The sequence below is a fragment of the Chaetomium globosum genome, genomic scaffold (assembly GCF_000143365.1).
Source record: "Chaetomium globosum CBS 148.51 scaffold_6 genomic scaffold, whole genome shotgun sequence".
In the NCBI taxonomy this organism is placed as follows: Eukaryota; Fungi; Ascomycota; class Sordariomycetes; order Sordariales; family Chaetomiaceae; genus Chaetomium; species Chaetomium globosum.
The window spans coordinates 474263-496579 of NT_165981.1; the positions used below are offsets into that span (position 1 = coordinate 474263).

Here is a 22317-nt window from a genome sequence, read left to right on the forward strand (position 1 = left end):
GGGATCCCATCATCGCAAAATGGATTCAATAATTAGGTAACCACGTGCGGATCGGAAGTACGATTTCGAGAGTGGCGTCTTTTCTTCTCGAATGATCCGGGCATTGCCCAAAGCTTTCTGTCTCGGGGTGTTGAAATAGCCGCCCGGTCCGCCCTCGTAACTCCATGCCATCAACACCACACCCGCCTTTCTCCTCGGTTCAGTACGTTGAAAGAATGGCTCAAGGCGCACAAGTAAACGGCCATGTGGCGGAAAATGGGCAACCCGCAGCCGGGCAGCCGCTACAGCTCGTGGTTCTGGGCATGAACAGCGGGACATCCATGGTGAGTACCCTGCAGGCTGCAGCAGGTCGAGAGAAAGGAAACTAACCCAACATAGGATGGCATCGACTGTGCGTTGTGCCGCTTTCGACAGGAAACACCCGACTCCCCGATGCACTTCTCCCTCCTAAAGTATGGCGAAGTACCACTGGACCTTGAACTCAAGAAGCGTGTGCTGTCCATCATCAAGCACGACAAGACATCCGCCTCCGAGCTGTCCGAAGTCAACGTTCACCTCGGCGAGACCTTCGCCGCCGCAGCCATCCAATTCTGCAACGACAATGCCATCGACATCAAAACCATCGACGCCATCGGCTCCCACGGCCAAACCATCTGGTTGGCCAGCATGCCCGACGCCGGCATCCCCAAATCCGCCCTAACCATGGCCGAAGGCACCATCATCGCGTCGCGCACGGGGCTCACCACCGTCACCGACTTCCGCGTCTCGGACCAAGCCGCCGGCCGACAAGGCGCCCCCCTCATCGCCTTCTTCGACGCGCTCCTCCTGCACCACCCCACCAAGCTCCGCGCCTGCCAAAACATCGGCGGCATCGCCAACGTGTGCTTCATCCCGCCCGAGGGCCCCGACCGCGCCTACGATTTTGACACGGGACCCGGCAACGCCCTCATCGACGCCGTCGTGCGCCACTACACCGACGGGGCCCTCGAATATGACCGCGACGGCGTCATGGGCAAGCGCGGGACGGTCAACCAGGACATGGTGGATGCCTTCCTGGCGCGCATCCCCTACTTCAGCTGGGACCCGCCCAAGACGACGGGGCGGGAGGTCTTCCGCGACACGCTCGCGGATGATTTGATTAGGGAGGGGGCGCAGCGGGGCCTGTCGGCGGATGATGTGGTTGCGACGGTGACGCGGATCACGGCGCAGGCGATTGTGGACCATTGGCGGCGGTATGCGCCGGAGGGCAGGGCCGTGGATGAGGTGTTTATGTGCGGGGGTGGTGCGTACAATCCGAATATTACGGATTATATGAAGGAGCAGCTGCCGGGGGTCAAGATGTTTATGCTTGATGAGGCGGGGATTCCGGGCGGTGCGAAGGAGGCTGTCACGTTCGCGTGGCAGGGGATGGAGGCGGTTGTTGGGCGCAGCATACCGGTCCCGGATAGGGTGGAGACAAGGAGGCCGTATGTGCTGGGGAAGGTCAACCCCGGGGCGAATTATCGGACGGTGATGAGGAAGGGGATGCTGTTTGGTGGGGGGAGGGCGGAGCTGGAACCGGTGAAGGAGATGGTGAACTATGTGGATGGGAAGGTGTTTGAGAATAAGTGGTAATAGAGGGCCGGGACTGTAAATAATAGATGTTCTGATAGCTATGGAGTGATCGTAGATGTTCCCCCTTTTTCTCAAATTGTCAACCTCATGTGTGACCAAGTCAAAATGATAGATATGTGTTCGACATGGCAAAAGGCCAGGTCCAGTCTCGAAAAAACTCATCAGGCAGCTGAAACTGAGGTGACAGGTCTGGCATCGCGGTCTCACCCCAGCCGTTCTCAGGGGGGGGAGGAACGTCTTGAAAAGACGGCCCAGCGGGTTCGGTGCCGTCGTGAGTCTGGACGAGCCGCTGGTCCCCCCTGTCCTCCATGTACTCTTCCAAGCGTGCCACCAGGTCCCGGAGCTTGCGCCCTGCCCCGGCGTTCCGGTGGAGAAACGATTCAAGGCTCTCCAACAAGTCAGCCATGGAGAGTAAAAGATCTCTTACTCGTCGGCACGAGCTCTCGGACAGGGGGCCCTCCATCACCGAACCCAGAATAATGCCGATGCCGCCGATATGGTAGATGAGGGGCGTGCTGATGGCCCTCAAATACGACTTCGGGACCTGGTGGAAGATTGTGAGCACGTCACTGACGACGGAGCACTTGGTCTCCAGATCGGCTCCGCCGCCTTCAAGGGAGAGGTAGACCATTCGCAAGAGGGCCATTGTGGCTTGTATGTTGGCGGCTTGGAACCCGTAGATGTCCTTTGCTGGATCCCCAGTGGCGGGTTGAAGCTGCTTGAACACCGGCGGAAGAGCTGAGTAAAGCTCAGCTACGCGGTCCTGGCTCATTAGGGGCAGTGAAACGCCACTACTCGCCACATCGCCCAGGAGGTTGAACTTGGAAGACCGAGATCGTAATCTGCTAAGATTATGTTCCAGGATTCGGTAGAGGTCGGTGGTAAAATTCCAACCCGTGATCCAGTGGGCTGCGTCATTCTCGTCCAGGTTATCCGTGTCGCTTTTTCCTGAAGGATACTCCACCCTCGCATGGCTTTCTTGGTAGTGGATGCAACCGTCCCAAACAATGGACGAGTAGACATCGAGCGTGTACATGGACCAATACTACGTCTTGTGTTCAGCACACAATTACTTGGAGTTAAGAACTAGAAGTTGTATGGAATGGCTTACCAGTCTACGCCATTCCTCCTTCTCCGAGGACTGTATATCTTCTGGCCAGTTCCACTCGTCATGCCACCGATTGATGGCAAGCATGGTGAAATAATGGCCAATATACATCTGCATCGTCCGTATCTTGGCGTCTTGCAAGCTGGCTAAAGCCAAAAGCGCGTAGCCGCGGAGACAGTCAAAGTCACGGCACTGAAGGATGCTAGTCGGAAGAGCCTCTTCGGCCGCTGCGAAGAACATCTCTGGAGACATGGCTGCGGGATCTGCTGAAAGTAAACCTTGCTGGGCTGATGTTAGCGCGCCATCCCGTATCCTTGCTGAAGCAAGAGCACTGGCTGCCATGATGGAGCAAAAGAAGGCACGGTTTCGGGAGTGTTCGAGGGCCTCGAGCCTGCGCTCGAGCCTGGTGGGATCAAAGAACGGGAAGCTGTAGCAATGTTCAAATCGTCAGGTCTTGTTTCAACTCTAGCTGATTTGAAGACAGCCCCAAGTACTCACATTGGGTAGACGGTTTGATGGTAGACAGATAGCAACCTTCGGACGACAGGGGTGGCAGTTCGCGCAAAGCCCTGCCAGGCTGGCCTAAGAGGCTCGGCCCACCCTCCTTGGGTTGTAGAACTGGCCTCTTCGCCCTGATCGAATCTTGAATGGTCCAGCCCTGACTCATGTGGAATAAGCGGGGTCGTAATACCCGTGCCCCCGGTTGGATCGCCGGCGTCGGCGTGACTGAGCGGTGCCGAATCTGCAACCGGTTGTCGCACGCTCGGTGGCTGCGGCCGGGAAACGGCGGCCCCGGTGTGCGAGGAGTTACGGTTTGCCCCTCTCTTGGATGGCCGCGAGTAGTTACATTGCACATCAAAATCCGTACAGTTCTGGCAACGACCCGGATTCACCGGGCTGTTCTGACATTTGATGCGACGTTTGTGGCAAAAATCACCTAAATGAAACCTGTTAGCTGCCGCCCGCGGCAAGGAGCAGAGGGCCTAGATCGTGAAATTGAAGACCTTACATGCTTTGGAGTTGCGGAGCAGGCGTCGCGGGCGAGGGTTCGGCATCTATTAGTCGCGGACGCTCAAGCGAGTTATTGAATGGTGGTATCTCGGTATGCAGTTATGTTACAGTAAAGGGGGAGAAAATGAGGTCACTAAAAGTGTGTGGAACCGCCCAGGATCACGCTGCCGAAAGGGATTCATTCAGCTCTGGGCAGAAGAAAAGTACAGGGGTTAGGGTTTAGGCTGTCCTCGCGAAGGCTGTTTAGCACGTTAACATCAACCCAGTATCTAGCTCAGATCCGGTTGCTGGAGTACTGCAGCGTGGCTGCTTCTAGCCAGGCTGATGCTTGGAGGATTCGACCAGGTATGACGAGGAAGGCACCCAGTCGTAGTGGCAGGATCAGGTCCGTAATGGAGCTATCGAGCTTCGGGTTCTATGGGTACCGTGCCTAGGTCGGGCAGGTAAGGTACCTAGGTAGGTTGTATACACGGCCGCACGCTGGCAAGGTTACTGTTAACATCCAGGTAACTTCCGGTACCCTTTGGTTGAATCTTACCCACTTCAAACTTGAGAACTTTCACCACCCACGTTCAAGCCTTGCTACGCTTCAGTTCATGGCGCCCAGAAGCAAGAAGTACACGGCGATCATTGTAGTGCCCCTGGGTCCCGGATCACACCCTGATTTCCGACACTCGCGCCAAGATCTTCTCTATAAACCTCACACCCACCGCAACGCCGTCACCCCCTTCCTCTTCCCGAAAGCTCCCAAAAGCCTCATTCCCTTCATCCAAACAAGTCAAACAACTCTCCACCACCCGCGTGTACATATCCCCCATCCTCGCAGGCAACATCCTTCTCGCCATGCCCACGAGATCCTCCTTGACCCAGCCCGTCCTGTCCCCGACATGTGCCCGCTCAAACACCTTGTCCGTGAGCACGTTCCTCAAAGCGAGCGCGAGTCCCGGCACGGGGACAGGCTCGGAAACAGTTGAGACATCACCAGCATCACCACCACCACAACCGGGCATCTCATCCCCATCTACCACCGCTGTTTCCATGATTGTCGTAGTCGGGTACCAAACCAGCGGCCGCCACAGTCCAATCTCAAGCAGACAAACCCCGAGCGAGTAGATATCATGCTGCATGACGTAGCCGTCCAGGATGCGCAGGCCCTGGCGCGCCGGGTGCCGGTACAGGTTGCGGTGCCAGGCCGAGTCGCCGAGGAGGTTGGTCTGGTGGGCGAGCGACCGGAATTGTGTTAGGCCGACGAGGTAGGCGGTGCCGATGGGGTTGGGGTTGGGGTTGGGTGTGTCGGGAGGGGGGAAGATCAGGATGTTTTCTGGGCGGATGTTCTTGTGCACGAAGTTGCTGTGGGGGAAGGAGTTAGATGGAGGTATTCAGTGAGTTAGGGGGGTTAGGGGGTACGTGCCAGGCGTGGATGTAGCTCACGGAGCGGACGAGCTGCTTAGCAAGATTGATTATGGCGCTCAGGCTGGCGTCTTTCTGGTCGAGGAGACATTGCCGGAGGGTCATTGGTGGCTGTGGGGTGGACGGGGCGCGGTAAATAACTTCGAGCGCCCTAAGTCGCCCGCTCTGAGGGTCCGCCCTCCTCAATAAACCCTCGCATCTGAGTAGACCAAACGTGTCGGGGTCAATGTGCCGCAACCGTCTAGCAAGCCTTTCAATGTCAGGGATGCTTTGTGCGTTGATGATTGTGGAGAGGTCGACTGGTTCCGTAACCAGACGAGCGCCGGACTGCGCTTCAACCATGAGTTTCGCACTTGTGTAGCGTATCATCATTGTATCATGGATATTGGTGAGTTGGCCGACATCCAAATCAAGCCTGCCTAAATCCTGAACAACGGCGCCGGGGCTCTCAGCGTCGATGACCCTGCGAAGTGCACGCATGTTGTCTAAGGGCCCGGCCATCGCGTTCGACTCTGAGCCTTGGGTATCGGAAGACCCGACAAGCACCGGGTCCAGCACGCTTCTGCTGATGAGTATGATGAGATACCAAGAAGGATCGAATCGCCCCTGCCATGCTTCCAACTCCGCCAGTAATGTGTCGAGCGTCTTCTTCATGATTGCGTATTTCCATTTTCCAACCCTTAAGAACTTCAGGGTCTTGGCTCGTGACTCGAGGGAAGAAGAAGCTATTTCCAACTCTGAGACTGCTTGCAGCAGTGCGCCATTGAGTTTCTGAAGCAGCGTGAAGTGGCATTGGGCCAGTTCGTCCTTCAGGTGCCCCTGATCTGCAACCCGGCGAAGGAAGCTTAGCTGAGTTTCCAGTTTTACCCACACAGTTTCCAAGATGGTCACTTTTCTTGCGAGGTCTTGTTCAGCATCCCTATACGCTCTACATGTCGATAGAGCCTTGTTCGCGAGTCTGAAGGTCGTACGCGTGAGCTGAGCTATCACGGGTAACTGGCCCGGGTTAAAGGCGCCAACTCACTTGATGCAGCCATCTGCAACCCCGACAATGGCTAGGATGAGTTCAGCAGACATGACATGACTGTTGGGCTTGGACCGCCTGGCGCTTCACGTGTGACGTCCCAGAGACTAACAGAACCGATGTCTGTCGCGCGGGAGTTTGACGCGTTCGATAACCATCCGCGAACCATGCTAAGCGAGAGGTAAGGCGTTGCCTGTCAGCCTGAGCTGAGTTGTCTCCTGGGGCAGCGGCTGCTCAGTCCTCCTCATTCGCCGTGTCCTAGTGCCAAGTCAGCCACAATGCAGTCTTCGCTGGCTGGCATGCTTGTCGCGGAGTCTCCTCTCGATACCCCTGAAACTCGCGTCTACTTTACTCCCAGTTTCTGCTGTTCTAGAAATATGAAGTTCGAAGCGCTGTCAGCTGACAATGAGGGAAACAACGACACGAAGAAATGGATGAGAACCTAGACGACTTAGTGGCAGCCGCGAAGCTTGAGACCGAGTTCTCCCTTGAATGTGTAAAGCACCGCTTTCATGATGGGGCATCGTCCCCAGCCAGAGATGAAGTATGGGACCATTCGAGCCGAAATAGGCCACGGAGCATCCGGAGTGGTTCGGATGGAAGTACTCCGGACAGAGATATCCCAAGAACCACGGCTCCGGGCAGTAAAGCAGATGAGCAAGCGTCAGTCGAATGATGGCTCAAAATGGACGTATAGGGACGAACTGGCCGCAATCGTCAAGTTTTCGCAACCCCAAGTAGGTGCCTTACTTGGCCTACCTTATCAGAGTACGCGCTGACGTACCTGACACCACACAGTTTGATCCTCATTTTGTCAGCATCTTCGGGTGGTTTGACAACGAATCTTCGATATTCATCGCGATGGAGTATTTGCCTTCTGGTGACCTCGAGCGTTTCAGGGGCACTTCAGGCCCCTTCCCAGAACTGGATACGAGTTATATCGTCAAGTAACTTATCAAGGGTGTGAGGCATATGCACGAGAATGGTTTCACTCACCGCGATCTCAAACCTGCGGTAGGTCTATCATGGAACGGGCTCATTATTACCTGCTAGCGAGGGAAACAACTGTAGGGAATACCAGGTATCGCGATAGCGTTAGAAGCACAGGGCAATGGAGCTGAATGAAGAGGAGAGTCTAAACCAGTCACAGTAGAAGAAGCCGACACTCAACACCACGAGCCTCAACCACGAGCCTTAACCAGCAGGTCCCGCTTTAGCTGCTGAAGATAGGACGCTGAACACTTGGAGAAAGTAGCCTCCAAGCTGATCTGCTAACAACAACCAAGGCAAGAGGTAAATGGTGCAGCGAGAAAGAGGGAAGAAGTAGGGGGCTTGTACGAGTTAAACGCAAAACGATCTGATCCGGATGTAGCTAGCGTGCTAAGGCCCTATAGGCCCAGTGCCTCCGGGCGAAATAAATTCCATCCATCCATCCATCCAGCACAGGGCAAATCCCTTCTCTCTGGAGGGACGTGCTATATTCGTGGTTCAATTGGATCATGTTCTTCTATCTAGAAATGAGGGGGGCTCAGATTTTGCAGCCGGGGTTGTCGTCCCCGAGGTCCAGGACCACGTGACGACTGCCCCAGTGGTGGACCCCCCCCTGCCCTCCGTCACGTCCCCCTGCGAGGACGTAACTCTGGCGTAGATGTTCCGACAACAACTTAACTGACCGCAAGGTAGAACATTCTCATTGCCTCCATCAACCCTATTTGGCAGGTTAAGATCGCCGATTTTGGCATCAGCAAACAGGCTGTCCAAGGAGTAACACGCCAGTACACAGCAAATATGTTTGGTACCATGGGCTATGCAGCGCCCGAGGCGTTGGGATACTTCGATGAGGACGACGCTACCATTACGTACACCATATCGGTGGACATCTGGGCCGTTGGCACCATCGCCTTGACGCTCCTACTAGGACGGGATGTATTTCCTCGCCAGGGGGACCTTTCGAGATATGTTAACCAGCAGAGGGCACTCGACTTTGCCCGAGAAGAGGGTGGCGAGCTCAGTGATTCTTGCCGGGACTTTGTCACACGGATGCTTGCACCACATCCTGTAACACGACCTACTGCCATCGCCGCCCTAGCCCATCCGTGGTTGAAACAAGCAATTCTCCCGCCGCCGCCACTCGACGATGATAACGAGATACATGTTCCCCAACATACAAGTCAGAGTGATAGTGCTTCGCCGCCAACCGCACATCGCATCAAAGAAGAGTCCCCGTTAAGACAATCTCCTCGATACTCTCCGTACGCCAGGAAGCAGACGACGCCGCCGGACACAAAACCAACCATAAAGCTAGAAACAAAAAACAGGGTCAAACTGGAACTGTATCCGACAAGAGATTCGGCATCAATCGAACGGATAAATCACTTTCTCTCTTTGGACAACACCCTGCTCACGCCTAAGCTCAGGACTGTCCTTTCTCCCGAGGTACGTAGTAACCAATGGCAGACTGATTTGCTCAAACCTCCAACGTCTCGCAATCTCCCCTGCTCAAAGTTTGGGCTCTCGTTGATTCACCGCACATTCTGCGCCGCAGAACCGATACTTCATCCTTCGCTCGGACAACGCTACCGATATTGAAACTAGTGCCGCGCATGACGTGTGGACTTCCAGCTCGCGCGTCAACAATATGCTTGACAAGGCCTATGCCCTATCAGGGGGCCATGTCGTGATGCTATTCTCTGTCGTCCTGAGGTACGTTTGTTCACACAGTGCCCAACTCAGGCACAAATGAACTTGTCAGGGGGTTGGTTGGCTACATGTAGCGGGAGCTAACTAGAGACCCCATCATGGGATCCGTTGAACGCAGCCGTAAGTTCTGCGGCATCGCCCGCATGACGTCGCCCCTCGACTGGGACAACACGGATCCGCATTGGGTCGAGGACGTCTGGGAAGGGCGGTTCACGTTGGAATGGCTGAGTCTCATCGAGCTCCCGTTCGATGGTGTCAAACATGTGCCCGTCAAGGAAAGCACGCCAGGGTTCCGGGCAATCTCGTGTTATGACGGAACGCAGATCTCGAGGGGCAGCGCGTGGGAACTGTTCCGCGCGTATAGTGCTGAGGAGAGAAGGCAGCAACTGTGAGCTGTTGACAGATCTCTTTTGGCGTTATCCTTTGCAGCTAAGAACAATCATGTGCCCTTATTGCAGGTGGCGCCTGCGGTACCTCGCCCCCGGCGGTGTCACTCCTGTGTTACTTCTACGGCGCTGTGCCCAGAGTTTGCCTAGCCTTCAGTTGTTAACTGCATGAAAAAACCGCGCCCTTGAGTGGCCACAGAAAGCCCATACTGACAACTAACCCCTCATGCATCGATATCACAATACCTTCTGTATCGCCGTGGGAATTTCCCAACTCGGCAGATGATGCGCGACAGCCCAAGGGTGAAGACAGGATGTGACACCGACGTTTTGGGACCTGATCGGCTTTTTGGAGAGGAGCTGAAAACTGCATGCATGATGCAACTTACTGCAGTGGCTGCATGAGTCTGGGTAGCGATTGGGCCAGTCACGGCACCCTTTGCCGGAGCTGAGACACCGTGACGCTGTTCTCGATGGTGTCATGACGAGAGCCTTGCGACTCAAATTGGTTGGATAAGTTGCAGATCGCGACAAATACGTTGACCCCTCTTTCGTTAAGCATCTCTGTTCTCTTTATAGAGGGAGTCTCGCGTTTACCGCTCGATGCTTTCTACCCCCTCGAAATTTGGAGACCCCGATTATCTGATCATAACACTGCTTAATCCAAATGGCGGACGATGGCAATCTCGGCCTGAGATTGGCGTGGGCACAAACCGTTGGAACCTTTGTTGGCCTTCTGGCCATCGGTCTGGCTGTTGTCGCCCTCCTGATTGAACGGGTCCGGCGTGTTCAAGCTGCCGACGAGCGGCGGTTTACGTCCGAGGACTCGGCATTGGGCTGTTTCCGTGCCAAAAGCGTCTCGCGATGGAGTTCGCTTTGGGGGGACACAACGGAGACGCTCCGGTTGCCTACAGTTGCCGGACTGATCGAGGTCGGGGACAGGGGTGGCTGGACAAGCAGCGCGTTGGATTTCATGATCGAGAACCACCCCAAGGAAACATGGGTGAAACTGTACGAGTCCATCATGACTTCCATCGCGTGCAACGCCGGGGTCTTGGAAAAGGACTGGAGAGGCGAGGAGGAGCCCGTCCTGACATTCCTTGGACGCATTGAAGGAAACCATCATCGGGAGCACCATGTCTCGGGCTTGTGGAAGGCCCGTCAAAGTGCCTATCAGTCCACGCCTAGGAAGCTGCTCAGTCTACAACGACAACTGGAGCCGCCTGCGGGTCAAAACCAGAATCCGAGCTTCCCAAGCCAGCAGCCCGCTACCACCCCTGTCCCACCACGGAGCGGGAAACGAGGACTTTCTCGCCTGACATCAACGTTGATTGTACGGGATAAAGCCTGCATCAGCGTGACGAGAGAGGAACTGGCAGCGCTTATCATCATCTTGGGCGTCGCTCTTCCTAATCTTGAGAGCCACCGCTACGTTTCTGGGGTGGGCGGGTTCGGACTGTCTATCGACATCAACCATGCTGATGCCGCCTGGTCCATCAACATCGTTCAAGGGTCGCGGCTTGCGCGGCATGCACCATCCATGGGAAGCGGCTACACCACGCTGATGGCTAAGCATCTCGCGTGCGGGAGCGTTCCCTTTGCAAAGGCTCAATCCTGGATCCTCTCTGTATACCTGACCGATGAGGTGCTAGACGCCCTCAAGGCTGGCAGCTACGTGATCGACAAACGGGCATTCGGCGGAGACTCATTGGAGTTCCTCCGCCGTCTCCCTGGCGATAAGCTCATTGATGCTTTCTACGGGACCGAGAATGCTGCTGCCGCCGTCAGTTCCAGTGGTGTACCGAACCAACAAAAGCATGAGGCTGGTTCCATACTCCATGCCGACCGCAGATTGGCAGGAAAGTGGTCTCGTGCCGTCACAGAAATTGCTTTCGGCGGGCTGGTGCCGCAGGCGAGTCCCAATGTCGTATCTGCCACCAAGTTCACGATTGGAGGATCGAACCTGAATGGATGTGTTGAGAACCTTGAGCTCCTCGTCGATGAACTTCACAGACTCGAAAAGGATGCAGCCTTATTCGGAGAAAATGTACAGAAAAGAGCTCATGCTAGCGGGCACGCTTTCGTCAACTACACATTTCCCTCTGAGAACAGCAACCCGACAGATGCTTCGGCCATCTTCGCACGATATTCAAACCTACTGGAGAGAGTCGTAGCACTGGCAGTGGGCCAACCCAGGGGCGGCACAGAAGCCCATCTCGATACCTTCGGAAGAGAGACGCATGACCTAAACGAGCAGGACATCTTCGAGGCTACTGCTTCTCACATACAAACCGTCTACGAAGCTGCGGTTGATCTTGATAGTCATCCCTCGAACACAACCATCTCCCGGAGCGTGGCGGCGCAAGATTTGGGAGAGGCCTTGGAGGATGTCATCACAAACATCAAGGGCAAACGCTTCATACCGCTTTCCCATTGCACTGTTATTATTCGGTGTGTTTTAGCTGCTTGGGCTTATACGGTCCCATTGATCGAAGTCAAACAAGCAACTGGCCCCGCAACTCTGGGAGTGTCTGGGAAGATTCGGAACGAAATCGTGCTGGCAAATCTTCCACCCGTCTCCGCACTTGGTTAGTGCTGCCCAAATGCCACGATCCGTCATCGACCATTTTTGGATGCCATGGCTTCTGATCGGGCACTTGACACAGAGGACCATGGAGCATCAAGTGGTGTGATCCTGGCATCCACTGGCGGCGATGAGATGGGAACATATTATATCACCGTCCAAGTCACATTGACGTCAGCCTTTTGGTACACTTCTGAAACAATCAATGCAATTTCCTCTACGCTAGCTGAAGTAACCCTAAAGCGCAGAGGTCCTCCTAACGCTATGGACAAGGGAAACCGTACCGCAAGGGCCGGGTAAAATGCCTCGTCGACGCCAAACTTCCCGGCCATCAACGGTCAACAGGGATCGTGGATTGCATGGTGACGAACGAGGCACCGCCGTCATTGGAACCAAGCTCGCTGATCAGCTGGCCGGACGGCTGGGTGTAGGCGCGGATCCAGTCTGCCATCGTGGGGACGTGAATCGACGCAACAGGTGCGTCGGTGATGACGGTCTGGAGGGCCGTCGTGCCCTGCCATGACCCGGCCTTGGTCCAGGCCGTCCTGACGACCGTGTTCTGGTCGTTGACGGCGAAGACGTTGATATTGTAGTCGCCCCAGTGAACCGCCGAGATGTAAGCGCCCGGGGCAAAGGTGCCGCTGGGGTTATAACCACCTGAAAGTTGGCAACGACGTCAGCTTCAGGAGTAGGAGAAGCGAAAAGTAAGAAAAAGACAACAGGGAGGTGGTTTTGTGACAGCATCTGCGAGTCACAACACCCGCTCCAAATCCGACTTTCACTTACCGACCACCCAGCCGCGTTGCGGCTGCAGGACGTACTCGACAGGTTGGGTGTTGGCCAGCTGATAGTACACCCAAACCCGCTGGTTCGGGCGGTTGGCGGATGACACGGCCGAGATGCTCGTGCCGGGGATGGCGGGCGGCAGGTCGAGGTTGCCCTTGACCCAAGTCTCGGTCGCCGGCTGGAGAACTGCCTCTGCCACCTTGTTCTCATTGTCCTGGTAGTAGACACGGATGTCGGCGTTGTCGACGCTGAAAGGCACAGCGCCGACCTGTGAGTAGGGGGCGGCCTGGAACCTGGCCCTTGTCAGGGCCCCGTCGTACCAGCCGCCAGCGGCACCGCCCGAGTAGCAGCGCTAATAAGGGTTAGTACGTCAGCTGTTAAAATATGGGTGGCGGGACGAGAAATAGGGGGTAAGGGTATGGATCGATGATTACCTCAACAAGGTGGTTGTCCTCAGAGAGGTAGTAGATGCGGATCTGTGAACAACCGGTGATAAAATGGTCAGCGTACAAACATTTGATCAATACGAGCAGCACAGCTATGGGTTTGGATCCGTCTGTCCGTCTTGTTTACCGGTGAGAGGGAGAGCTCATACCTGGGTTCCGTTGGCCCATGCGATGGCGGCGATGCCTGTGTTGAGCTTGCCCTTGCCGATAACGTCCTCAGGTCGCTGAGCCCAGCCATTGCCGTTGTCGTAAAAGGTCTCCCTAATGTAGCCCTCAGCATCCTGGTAGTAGATACGGATGTGGTCGCCGTTGCCGTCAGCGAAGGCGATGGCGCCTAGGTTACTGCGGTTGAGGATCGGGGCCATGTTGAAGGGAGTGAACGAGATCCTTAGCGGTGGTGTAAGTAGGGTGTGTTAGTGAGAACTTGTCAGGTTATGAGAAAGTTGCAACTGTTGAGGATGAGCTGGGGGAGTTGAGGAAGACCTCGGCACCTTTTATGTCTGGTCTGGGGCCAGACATCTAATAATCACGCCAGCGACCGCAGCCCAATAGGAGTCTCTATCACGGCCATGCTCTGATTTACGTCCCAGTCTGGCAATGTGCATCCTCGCAACTGTTCAATCATGTTGGCTGTCCACTGTGGCGTGTTTTTCAAGCAATCCATAGCCTCTAACATGACCTTCGTCTTTTCCAGCCCCTCCGTGGGCTTGCATATCATGCGACTCCATGTCTGAGACGCTACCTGTATCCAATAAATTCCGTCTCACACAACGCAACATGCGTCGCGCATTCAATAAACTCTGCAAGGCAGGGCCGTGGTCCCTCGAATGGATGAGACCTTGCCAGTTTGTGTTCTCAGGCTCCTCTCCTTCCCGGTACGATACATCGTGATATTTAGGATGATGACTAGTTATGCGCTATCTATTTTGTCGCCTGCACCTTTTAAAAAATGCTAATTTCAATGTCCATTGGAAATCTCATGTCAGTCCCCCGTCCACTACAACACCGGCTCGATCATCTTCTAGGGTCTAGACTTAGCTACCTAGCGTACCTATCCAGCCCCGTGTTACACAACATTTACATTTACGAAATTAAAAGTGCGGTTGCATGTCGCTATTGTGACGCACCATAGGAGCCCTCCCTCGTTTAACAATGCACCAATGCCGGACCATATCCTGTTATGTACAGCAACGCGAGCCCCATCCACATTGCCAGCGGCCTGGGCGGCACCAGCGGCGCCAGCGGCATCTGCGGCATCTGCGCTATATGCGGTATATGCGGTACCTTCGTTATTTGCGGCCTAAACACGGTTTCTTGAAGTTTCTGGACAGCTTTCGTTTCATTCCTATGGCCGAAGATTTGATCAACAGCTGCACTTGGATTTCGATATTTCTCTGTCCATTGGCAGGGTGGTTGCATTGTGAGTCGCGGATAACCAACACATTTGTAGAGTTGAAATATACCTTTGCCAGCGGAGAGACTTCAACCTGCCTTTGGTCGGACACCTAGCTTGGAAACTAATTCCGTGTAATTAGGTTAGGTACCTTGTGTTCTTCGCCCAGTTGGTGTCCCTTAGTTAACCACTTAGATTTCTCTGCATATGTGGTCTGGGCCAAACGCCTTATTTGCGAATGCATTTGACGCCCGGTCCTCGAGTATGTTGGTATCATGATCCCGTCGGAGCCGGTCTTGGGACTCGAGTAACTTACCTCCACCACGAGGCTTATATTTCCTAATGAATCCGTCGTGTTTCATCTCCATTATCGCAGGTCATCTACATCAGTATTTGGAAACTTCGGTAGTCCAGTAGGTACCTAGGTAGCCGAGCCATCCCATAAAATTTACGAAGCAACTTTACTAATAACCTTTTCTACTCATTATAACCCGAATTCTTTCATCTCCAATTCCTGTTTCGTATGCGTACTTGACCTATGAACATCTATTCTGCTACCAAAGAGTCGCGGCTTTTCTTCCTCAAATACCTTGGTCCCTTCACGGCTTGTTAGCTTGGAAATCCGGTCTGTATGCAACCCATTCCCTGTTCTACATCGTCTACGTAGGGAGCGTGGGGCGCATTGAACTCACCAAGGCGGTTCCGAGGCCCCAAAGACGGTCTAAACGAGCGTGACAACGACCGTTTCTTGGAAAGGGGGCGCAGAGCCGGCGGGATGAGCTTCCCCAACTTACTGCGCATAATGGTCTCGGAGTTCCGACGTGCATCTTCATCAGGATCCTCCTGAGACTCGTGGCCGAGCTGGCGGTCGGCTTGCGGATCGATACCGAGCTTAGGGCGGCGCTTCGTATTGGCCCGCCAGGAATTTCTAGCCGTCACTCGCCCTTGACTCGGGAGTTGGTTCCTGATGCGTATTAGACAGAGTAAGTGACGCTGAGAATGAAGAAGCGATTTGACGGGGGCATACCAGACTGCCCTACACCCCTCCACGGTTTGGAATCTGAGTGCCTGGAGGGTACCAGAGTATACGCTCATCCAAGCGAGAATGGTGTCTAGATTGGTCGCAGTTAGCTGTAGAAGTGGTGAAATGGGAGGTTTAGCTTCTCGCCTTGCGATCTCTGGATAGCATGTTTTGGCAACCGTTCCAAAAGTAAGGAGCGACGCGGTTCATCTTCCGATAAGACCTCGATATGGGGATTGCCCTAAGGATTGATATGGAGTTAAGTCAGCGGATTCTTGTCTACTTGAAATGGTTAGCAATGGATGTCGGGGAGTCGTGAACGCACCCCAACGAGACGAACTTCCCCGTAGCCCGTTCCACGGCCCCGCCATTCGTTACCCATCCAGAAGTAAATCTTGCAGCGGGTTCCCGAGTCCAATAATCGTACTCGTCGGAATCCTCGAACATCGTCAACGCCCTCGGCCTCGCTCTTCCTCTTGGGAGGTTGTGGTCCGACTCCGGGTAAACGGTCAGGGGATTGAACCTTTTCCGACAACGTAGTTTGGTGTAGCGGCGGCGGCATCTCGTCAGATTCTTCTCTCACCCGACGGAAAGTGACACCGCATTTCTCGCTAGAACCAGGTAAGTCTACGGGCTCAATGATTCCAAGTTGATGAGCTTGTACATACCACACCACTTCTCGGTCAGGTGCCGATCCAGATTCGGTTCCACAACTAGGACAGGTTGACGTTGTCGCGTTCTTGAGACTTTTAAATACCATGCTCATCGAAACGCGTTGGCCGGGAAAAAAACAAGTGCCCCAGTCGCTGGTAAGGTCGACATCTCGCTTCGTGCCGTCATCCTCTATCACGAATTCGCCACGCTCAATCTTTTGGGACCCATTTGACTTGAAATTCACCTTCAAAATCGCCATAAATGCTTCTGCCGACCGCACGAATTCCAGGTGGAAGGGCGATTCCTTCCCAAACGCATCAATCATGTAGACGGGCTGTTGGCGGTTGATCTGCGATGGGACTTGCAGAATGTACTGGTGGATATCGAAGATCATTTGGAACACCCGCAGGTTCGTCTGAATAATCTTTGCTGTGGCGTCGAGGAGCGCCTTTCCTTGTTGCACGCTGTGGTTGACACCATCCGTTATGACAGACAGCTTGCTGAGCCACTGCACCGAGGACTCTTGTATCCTGCCAGCCAGTGTATTTTGTCTCTCGTTCTGCCTCCTCGACTGCATGGTGGTAGCCTCCATCTGTACGGCCAACAAGAGAACCTGGATCGATCCGGTGTGGCCCCTCAAATCCGCCTTGAACTGTTCCACGTCGTCCTTCTTGCACACCGCCCACTTGATCTTGATCCATGAGTCCTTGATGCGGGATCCCGTGCCGCCCTCTTGCAGGTGCGGTTGGTATTTCTGTATCTTGTCCCAGAACTTGTCGATGGTACGCTGGCAATGGGCTGCAGCCTGTCGCAGCGCTATTTTCTCGGTGCGTTGTCCATCGTCGAGGTCGAGGCGCTTGACGTGTAACAGGGCGGTCTCGAGGGCAAACAGCTCGGTAAGCAGCTCGCGATAGGCGGCACCCGAGTCGGAGGCCTCGCGCAAGGCATCAATGACAGTGCCCACGAGGTGTAGGGCGGCGAGGAAATCACCAACGGAGAAGCCGAAACCGACGGACATTGGGTAGTGGCTGTCTGGAGGATTCGTGCGATGAGAGCAATCGGGTTCTAGCCGGACGGAGCCGCAAGCAGGTAGGAAGCATTATAGAATAAATAGGCCAGGCAGGGCATTTAAAGGTCGGGGGTGGGATTCACAGTTCAGGAGGCTTAGACCTCAAAAGCCTTTGCGGGAGGCCTTGGTGATACCGCCCCTTATGCATCTTCACTTCGCTGTGATTGGATGACCATAGCCAACGAAAAGCGGCCGCATCCTAAGCCACAAGCTCTCTGCGTCGCGTGATGGCAATGGCACAGCCTCATTCGATGGAAGAGGGCAGAAATGGGAAAAAGTTAAACCCTATTGATACGGAGGAGACACAAACACGCACAATAGGCATTAGGGGAAATCAAGGTGTTCAAGAGTATTGGGCGAAAACATGGGGTCGAGCAAAGGGCAGCAAAGACTGAGAACAACTTAGGCGCGAGGAGCTATCAGAATTACCTGACGCGAGGCTCAGCTGGCTGCCGCTCCTCGCCAGAGGAGCGGTCCAGAACAAAGCCGGTTTTGAGATGCTCAAACCTCGTCAACTTCTTCAACGCTTCCACCCTCTCCCGATCCCACAGCGCAAATCCAGCGAGCCTCCACAGCTCTAGAAAATATGTATGCTCTCTTTCCCACGCCATGCTGACTGGAGGAGGCCACAAGGGGATGACGTCGAGGCCGGCGCCGTACCAGCGAACATAGCGCCCGCCCATCGCATCCGCCCAGCCAAACGGCACCTAGTCGAGGCCTTCCCGAACCACCTCGCTTATCGGCAAGCGCTCCCACGGCGTCCTATCGAAATCCACACCAGGGACCACATCCGACAGGCCGAGATGCCAGGCCCGCGTGAACGGGGACAGCTCGTACTGCTCCGCGAGCCCGCGCCACACCTGGTGCTCGTGCGGCAGCGACCCCCCCGCCTGCACGTCATCGATCGCGGCCGCGGCCACATCACGATGCGTCCGCAGATAGTCCACCAGGCAGCCCACATGCGCGTGGAGGTCGCCAAACTGGCGGGGAGCGATGGCGGCACAAGGCCACGATGAAGCAGTCGGTGTGGTCGACCCGCTGCATGTCCCAGGGGCGGAAGGGGGCGAGCAGGCCCGTGCGCGTCTCGTGGAGGACGAGCACGTCCCTTTCGTCCCAGTCGAGGCTCGGCGGGCGCAGGGTCGGCGCCCACGCGTTGCTGAGGAGCTGGCGGCGGTAGAAGGCTCGCGTGATGTGTTGGCGTTCGGGCCGCGACAGGGGTGCGGTCGCTGGGGTCCCGTCTCCGCCGGCGAGGGAGAAGGCGGCGAGCTGGGTTGTGATGTACGTGTCGGTTAGGAAGTTGATGAGGTGGAGGGTGCGGCAGAGCGAGGTCAGCTCTTTGAGGTGCGGGAGGCCGGGGTCGGCTCGCAAGGGGCTTCTCAGGTTGGGTGGCAGCTCGTTTTGTGGCAGCATATCCCGGTACACGCCTGCCATGACGCGGATGTCCTCCCAGTATTGTTCCCACTCGCCGTCCCCTGGCTTAGAATAGGGGAAGGCAGACAGAAACCTGGCATCGGGCAATGCAGGGCCGAGTTCGTTTTGGAGGATGCGAAACAGGATGGTTTACCGTTGTCTTGTGAAGCGGTAGTACGCAAAGCGCGCGGTAAAAACCAAGTTGGCGAGGTCACGGATCGTGTTCACCTCCGAAATAATCTTGTCAGACAATTCGGCTGGGAGAGCACCGAGCCAAAGCCATTCTTGTGTCATTTTGCCAGTCTGGGTCCCGGGACGACGATTCTACTACAGCCGGCGGTTGGTGAACGCGCGATAGAGCGGGGCCGCTGAGGGGAAAGGTGATCGGGTCTATGTGCTGTTTCTCGCCTGGCCTGTTGGCTGTTGCCGAGTCAAGTAGCTACCTACCTAATAGGTACCTTGGACAGTCGGCGATTTAAGTCTCCATAGTGATGGCGCACTGTGTAATTCACCCCAGAATCTTGAAACCGTCCCTCCACTCGCTGTCTGATCGTATTCGTGGATTTATTCGGAGTTCTACTCGGCATCGCTCCTTGTTGAGATTAACAGCGGGACATCTAGGCGCTTGAAAATCAGGTTGTGTTCGTGATTTCAGTTCAATGTTTGCACCGGGACAGCAGAGCTCAGATGGTAGATTTGGGCAGGTGTAATCGGAAACATGCTGATGTATGGTGCTGTTGCAATGCTCAGACTGGTGCTCATGGTAATGGGACTATCATAACGTATTCCCTGATTCATTCTTGTAATAGATAGCGAACGAAAGATAACCACCTACAAAGCAATGTAGGAAAAGATCTATCCTCTCCGGACATGGTGAAGAAGTACCTAAGATAACAGGACGGAGAAATAACGGGCAACTGTCTCACTCACAGCCCGCCTATACAGCCAGTAACTATCGTACACGGCCTGTTACATAATCTGGTGGCCTCCCGGCAGCTCCGTGAGCCCTAGTTAAACCAAGTTAATATGTCGTTACCTCTTTCATCAAGATTGCCTAGAAACGGAAACTTACAGCCATCGTTGTCCTCCTTAACAGAAGGCTTGACGGTGCACGCGTTGGCCTTGTCAAAACCCTGGGTGGTCAAGCCGTTGCAGGTTGGGCCGAAGCAGCGGTTGTCCATGGCGTGTTGCAGAGAGTCGTCTTTCCAGCCGAAAACGTAATCGCCGTGTTGGCCGTAACCAGTACTAAATGGGGTTAGAAAACTAGAGAAACTACAAAATAAGGGGAACATACGGGTCACCAGTGGAGAGCACAAACGGCTGTGACCCATCCTCAGGCCAGTCGGCCTTGTTGTTGAACTTGGTAGTGTCCCAAACAACCTGCCAGCGTGTCAAGAGCAATTTCAATGCACAGTCGAGGCTTCAGAGCTTTGTACCTCGTAGTGAACCTGAGGGATCTTAACCGGGTGCGTATCCGGGCATTTACCATCGACCATAGCGAACGAAGCCGGGCCATTCGTGGGGTGAGCGACGTGATCAATGTGGTTTGGCGAGTCCAGGTTCTTGCCATCCCAGCAGCTGTACCGCATGTGGCGTCAGTTATGTATTCCCAAAGCACCATAATCCATGTTCAGAAGGTCACCTACATGGGGAAGATGACACTCGATCGGATACCACCAGGGCACGGCGTCGTCGGGAAACTCTCGGTGTCACGCTGCGGGTCGAAGCATGGCGAGTAGGTGTTACCGCCAAAGTTAGGGCCGGTGTAGCAGCGGAAGCAGCTCTGAATGCCGCGCCCGAGGTTGGTAGGCTTCCTGCGGGAGACGTCGCCAGAGAACATGCGGAAGCCCTGCCCGGTTCGTGAGCGTCTGCGTGCTGTTTGTTGTATTAGAACTCGATCAGGGGCGGGCCCGTACCGGCTTGAATGCAGTAACCGTGTTGGGTCCTGGAGCAGTGTAGTACACAGTGATGCCGCCGTTGGCTGCGCCGATCACGTCGTTAACCATCTGGGGGACTCGCTTGAAGGTGCCGTTGCGGGCGCGGTAGTAAACATTGGCGGTCCAGTAGTTGGACAGGTCTTGATCGAAGGTGCAGCTGGTGCACTGTGCCAGCTTGGAAATATCGGTCGAGGGCATCGAGGCGTTGAAGGCATTCTATGAGCATTAGTTGCGAACACTCGGCAGAGGTACGGAGTGGATGAGCAGGTAGGTAGCCTTACACCGCCGACAATCTGGTGTACGTGAGCCGACGGTACGTTGCCGGGCTCAACAAGGCTTAGAATCAGTGTTAGTAGAATGTATCCCTCCTCCTCTTGACAAGACGCGTGTGACGTACGGATCGATGCGGTCGATGCTGAGCTCAGAGCAACCAAATCGCAGCATGGTGGTGCTGAACTGCGCCTGAACGGCGGGCACCGAAAGCAGACCCAGCAAAGGAAGCATCGTGTAGGTCGATGAGTTGCGACAAAACTACCTAGAAGCAATGGGCAAAATGTGACTGCGAGCTTCAGAGCAGCAGGCTCAGTTGGGTCAACGAAACGAGGAGAAAATCAATAGATGGCGATCGGATCTAGCCGGGCCGCATGCGCTCCTTAAAATGTCCGAACGAAAGAGAAGCTGATATCTTTAGAATATGGGCAATGCAAGTGCCGGCCTACGGTGGAATGCTGGTGGCCTATATTGACAACATTACCCAGGCCTATCAAAGGCTTCAGCGTTGATGGATCGCCAATCCCACGCATTTTACCGGATGGACTGCCCAGTACAAACCCTGTGGGGGAACCATGTCACGGTAGGGCTATATTACCTAGGTACGCCACAAGGTAGCGTTGGACCGGTACGCCGGCATGCTCGTCGGCACTCACATGAACAAACACGGCAACCAAACTTCTGTCAAACCCATCTCTTTGGGGGCATTGACGTAATTTCGGACCCTCGGCATCCTATTGAGGCATCTAAGTCCCTGGTCCAATCTATATTCATCTGCAGTGATTCTAGATTGGAAATATCCAACAACTGATCCAAGTATGCGGCCCAATGGGCGGAGTTGCTACAAGACTTGGTGTTCTCGATCGAGGAGATCGACAATGCCAATGTTTCGGCAGAAGAACATTCTATGGAAGCCTCATGGAATTTGCTAGAACGGTTGAAAGATAGCGCCGCATTTACAAAATCCCTAACTAATATTTCTAGGATGATATGACCAATAACGGATAACGCGATAAATCAATGAGAGCTTTCGAGGCCAAGTTGACACTCCCCCACCCCCCGTCTGCCCTCATCCCAGCTAGGTAGGTACTTGTTAGGGTGTTGCACAGTGTATATTCTCTCAGGATCCTCAACCGCCCGTGGAATTTCAATTCCCGAATTATCCCAGGTTATGATGCAGTGGCCTACAATATGGGATATTTTATTAACCACACGAACAGTCGTTGTAGCATCACCACCTCCGAGGAAGTCGCTGCAGCCGCCGTGCAACCTGATTTTCCATTTTAGTCATGTAAGGTCGTATTAGTCTCTTGCATTTACTTTGCATGTCGAGTCACACGTAGCCTTACGCTGCTGACTTGACGGGTTGAACTGGTATCCCTTATGATCCGTGCTGCATCCCAACCCGGTCTAACAGTCCATGGCATAAGCTAGAGCTGTTTCTTTCTCGAGAACAGGACCATCCTACTGCAAATCATCTAGGATAGGATGCAG

The 22317-nt window shown here is 54.7% G+C and overlaps 8 protein-coding genes across 8 annotated transcripts; 4 read left to right on the forward strand and 4 right to left on the reverse strand.

The window, feature by feature from the left end:
* Positions 1–215: 215 nt before the first annotated feature.
* Positions 216–1614, forward strand: CHGG_08496 (uncharacterized protein; the record flags this gene model as incomplete). The annotated part of the gene is made up of 2 exons (XM_001226422.1): positions 216–323; positions 379–1614. The coding sequence occupies 2 exons, from the start codon at positions 216–218 to the stop codon at positions 1612–1614; spliced, it is 1344 nt and encodes a 447-aa protein (XP_001226423.1).
* A 100-nt stretch (positions 1615–1714) lies between these two features.
* CHGG_08497 (uncharacterized protein) lies at positions 1715–5797 on the reverse strand (the record flags this gene model as incomplete). The annotated part of the gene is made up of 5 exons (XM_001226423.1): positions 1715–2659; positions 2726–3149; positions 3221–3624; positions 4393–5083; positions 5268–5797. The coding sequence occupies 5 exons, from the start codon at positions 5795–5797 to the stop codon at positions 1715–1717; spliced, it is 2994 nt and encodes a 997-aa protein (XP_001226424.1).
* An 885-nt stretch (positions 5798–6682) lies between these two features.
* Positions 6683–7118, forward strand: CHGG_08498 (uncharacterized protein; the record flags this gene model as incomplete). Its single annotated transcript, XM_001226424.1, has 2 exons — positions 6683–6904; positions 6966–7118. 2 exons carry the CDS (start codon positions 6683–6685, stop codon positions 7116–7118), a joined length of 375 nt encoding a protein of 124 aa, XP_001226425.1.
* Positions 7119–7955: 837 nt separating this feature from the next.
* On the forward strand, positions 7956–9259 carry CHGG_08499 (uncharacterized protein; the record flags this gene model as incomplete). Its single annotated transcript, XM_001226425.1, has 4 exons — positions 7956–8419; positions 8486–8603; positions 8713–8870; positions 8986–9259. 4 exons carry the CDS (start codon positions 7956–7958, stop codon positions 9257–9259), a joined length of 1014 nt encoding a protein of 337 aa, XP_001226426.1.
* A 661-nt stretch (positions 9260–9920) lies between these two features.
* Positions 9921–11902, forward strand: CHGG_08500 (uncharacterized protein; the record flags this gene model as incomplete). Its single annotated transcript, XM_001226426.1, has 2 exons — positions 9921–11194; positions 11716–11902. 2 exons carry the CDS (start codon positions 9921–9923, stop codon positions 11900–11902), a joined length of 1461 nt encoding a protein of 486 aa, XP_001226427.1.
* A 266-nt stretch (positions 11903–12168) lies between these two features.
* On the reverse strand, positions 12169–13434 carry CHGG_08501 (uncharacterized protein; the record flags this gene model as incomplete). The annotated part of the gene is made up of 3 exons (XM_001226427.1): positions 12169–12494; positions 12624–12975; positions 13219–13434. 3 exons carry the CDS (start codon positions 13432–13434, stop codon positions 12169–12171), a joined length of 894 nt encoding a protein of 297 aa, XP_001226428.1.
* A 1140-nt stretch (positions 13435–14574) lies between these two features.
* On the reverse strand, positions 14575–17155 carry CHGG_08502 (uncharacterized protein; the record flags this gene model as incomplete). Its single annotated transcript, XM_001226428.1, has 5 exons — positions 14575–14586; positions 14779–14801; positions 15257–15426; positions 15490–15593; positions 15809–17155. 5 exons carry the CDS (start codon positions 17153–17155, stop codon positions 14575–14577), a joined length of 1656 nt encoding a protein of 551 aa, XP_001226429.1.
* Positions 17156–19585: 2430 nt separating this feature from the next.
* CHGG_08503 (uncharacterized protein) lies at positions 19586–21057 on the reverse strand (the record flags this gene model as incomplete). The annotated part of the gene is made up of 8 exons (XM_001226429.1): positions 19586–19623; positions 19689–19861; positions 19911–19996; positions 20053–20194; positions 20263–20465; positions 20533–20769; positions 20835–20889; positions 20951–21057. 8 exons carry the CDS (start codon positions 21055–21057, stop codon positions 19586–19588), a joined length of 1041 nt encoding a protein of 346 aa, XP_001226430.1.
* Positions 21058–22317: the final 1260 nt, after the last annotated feature.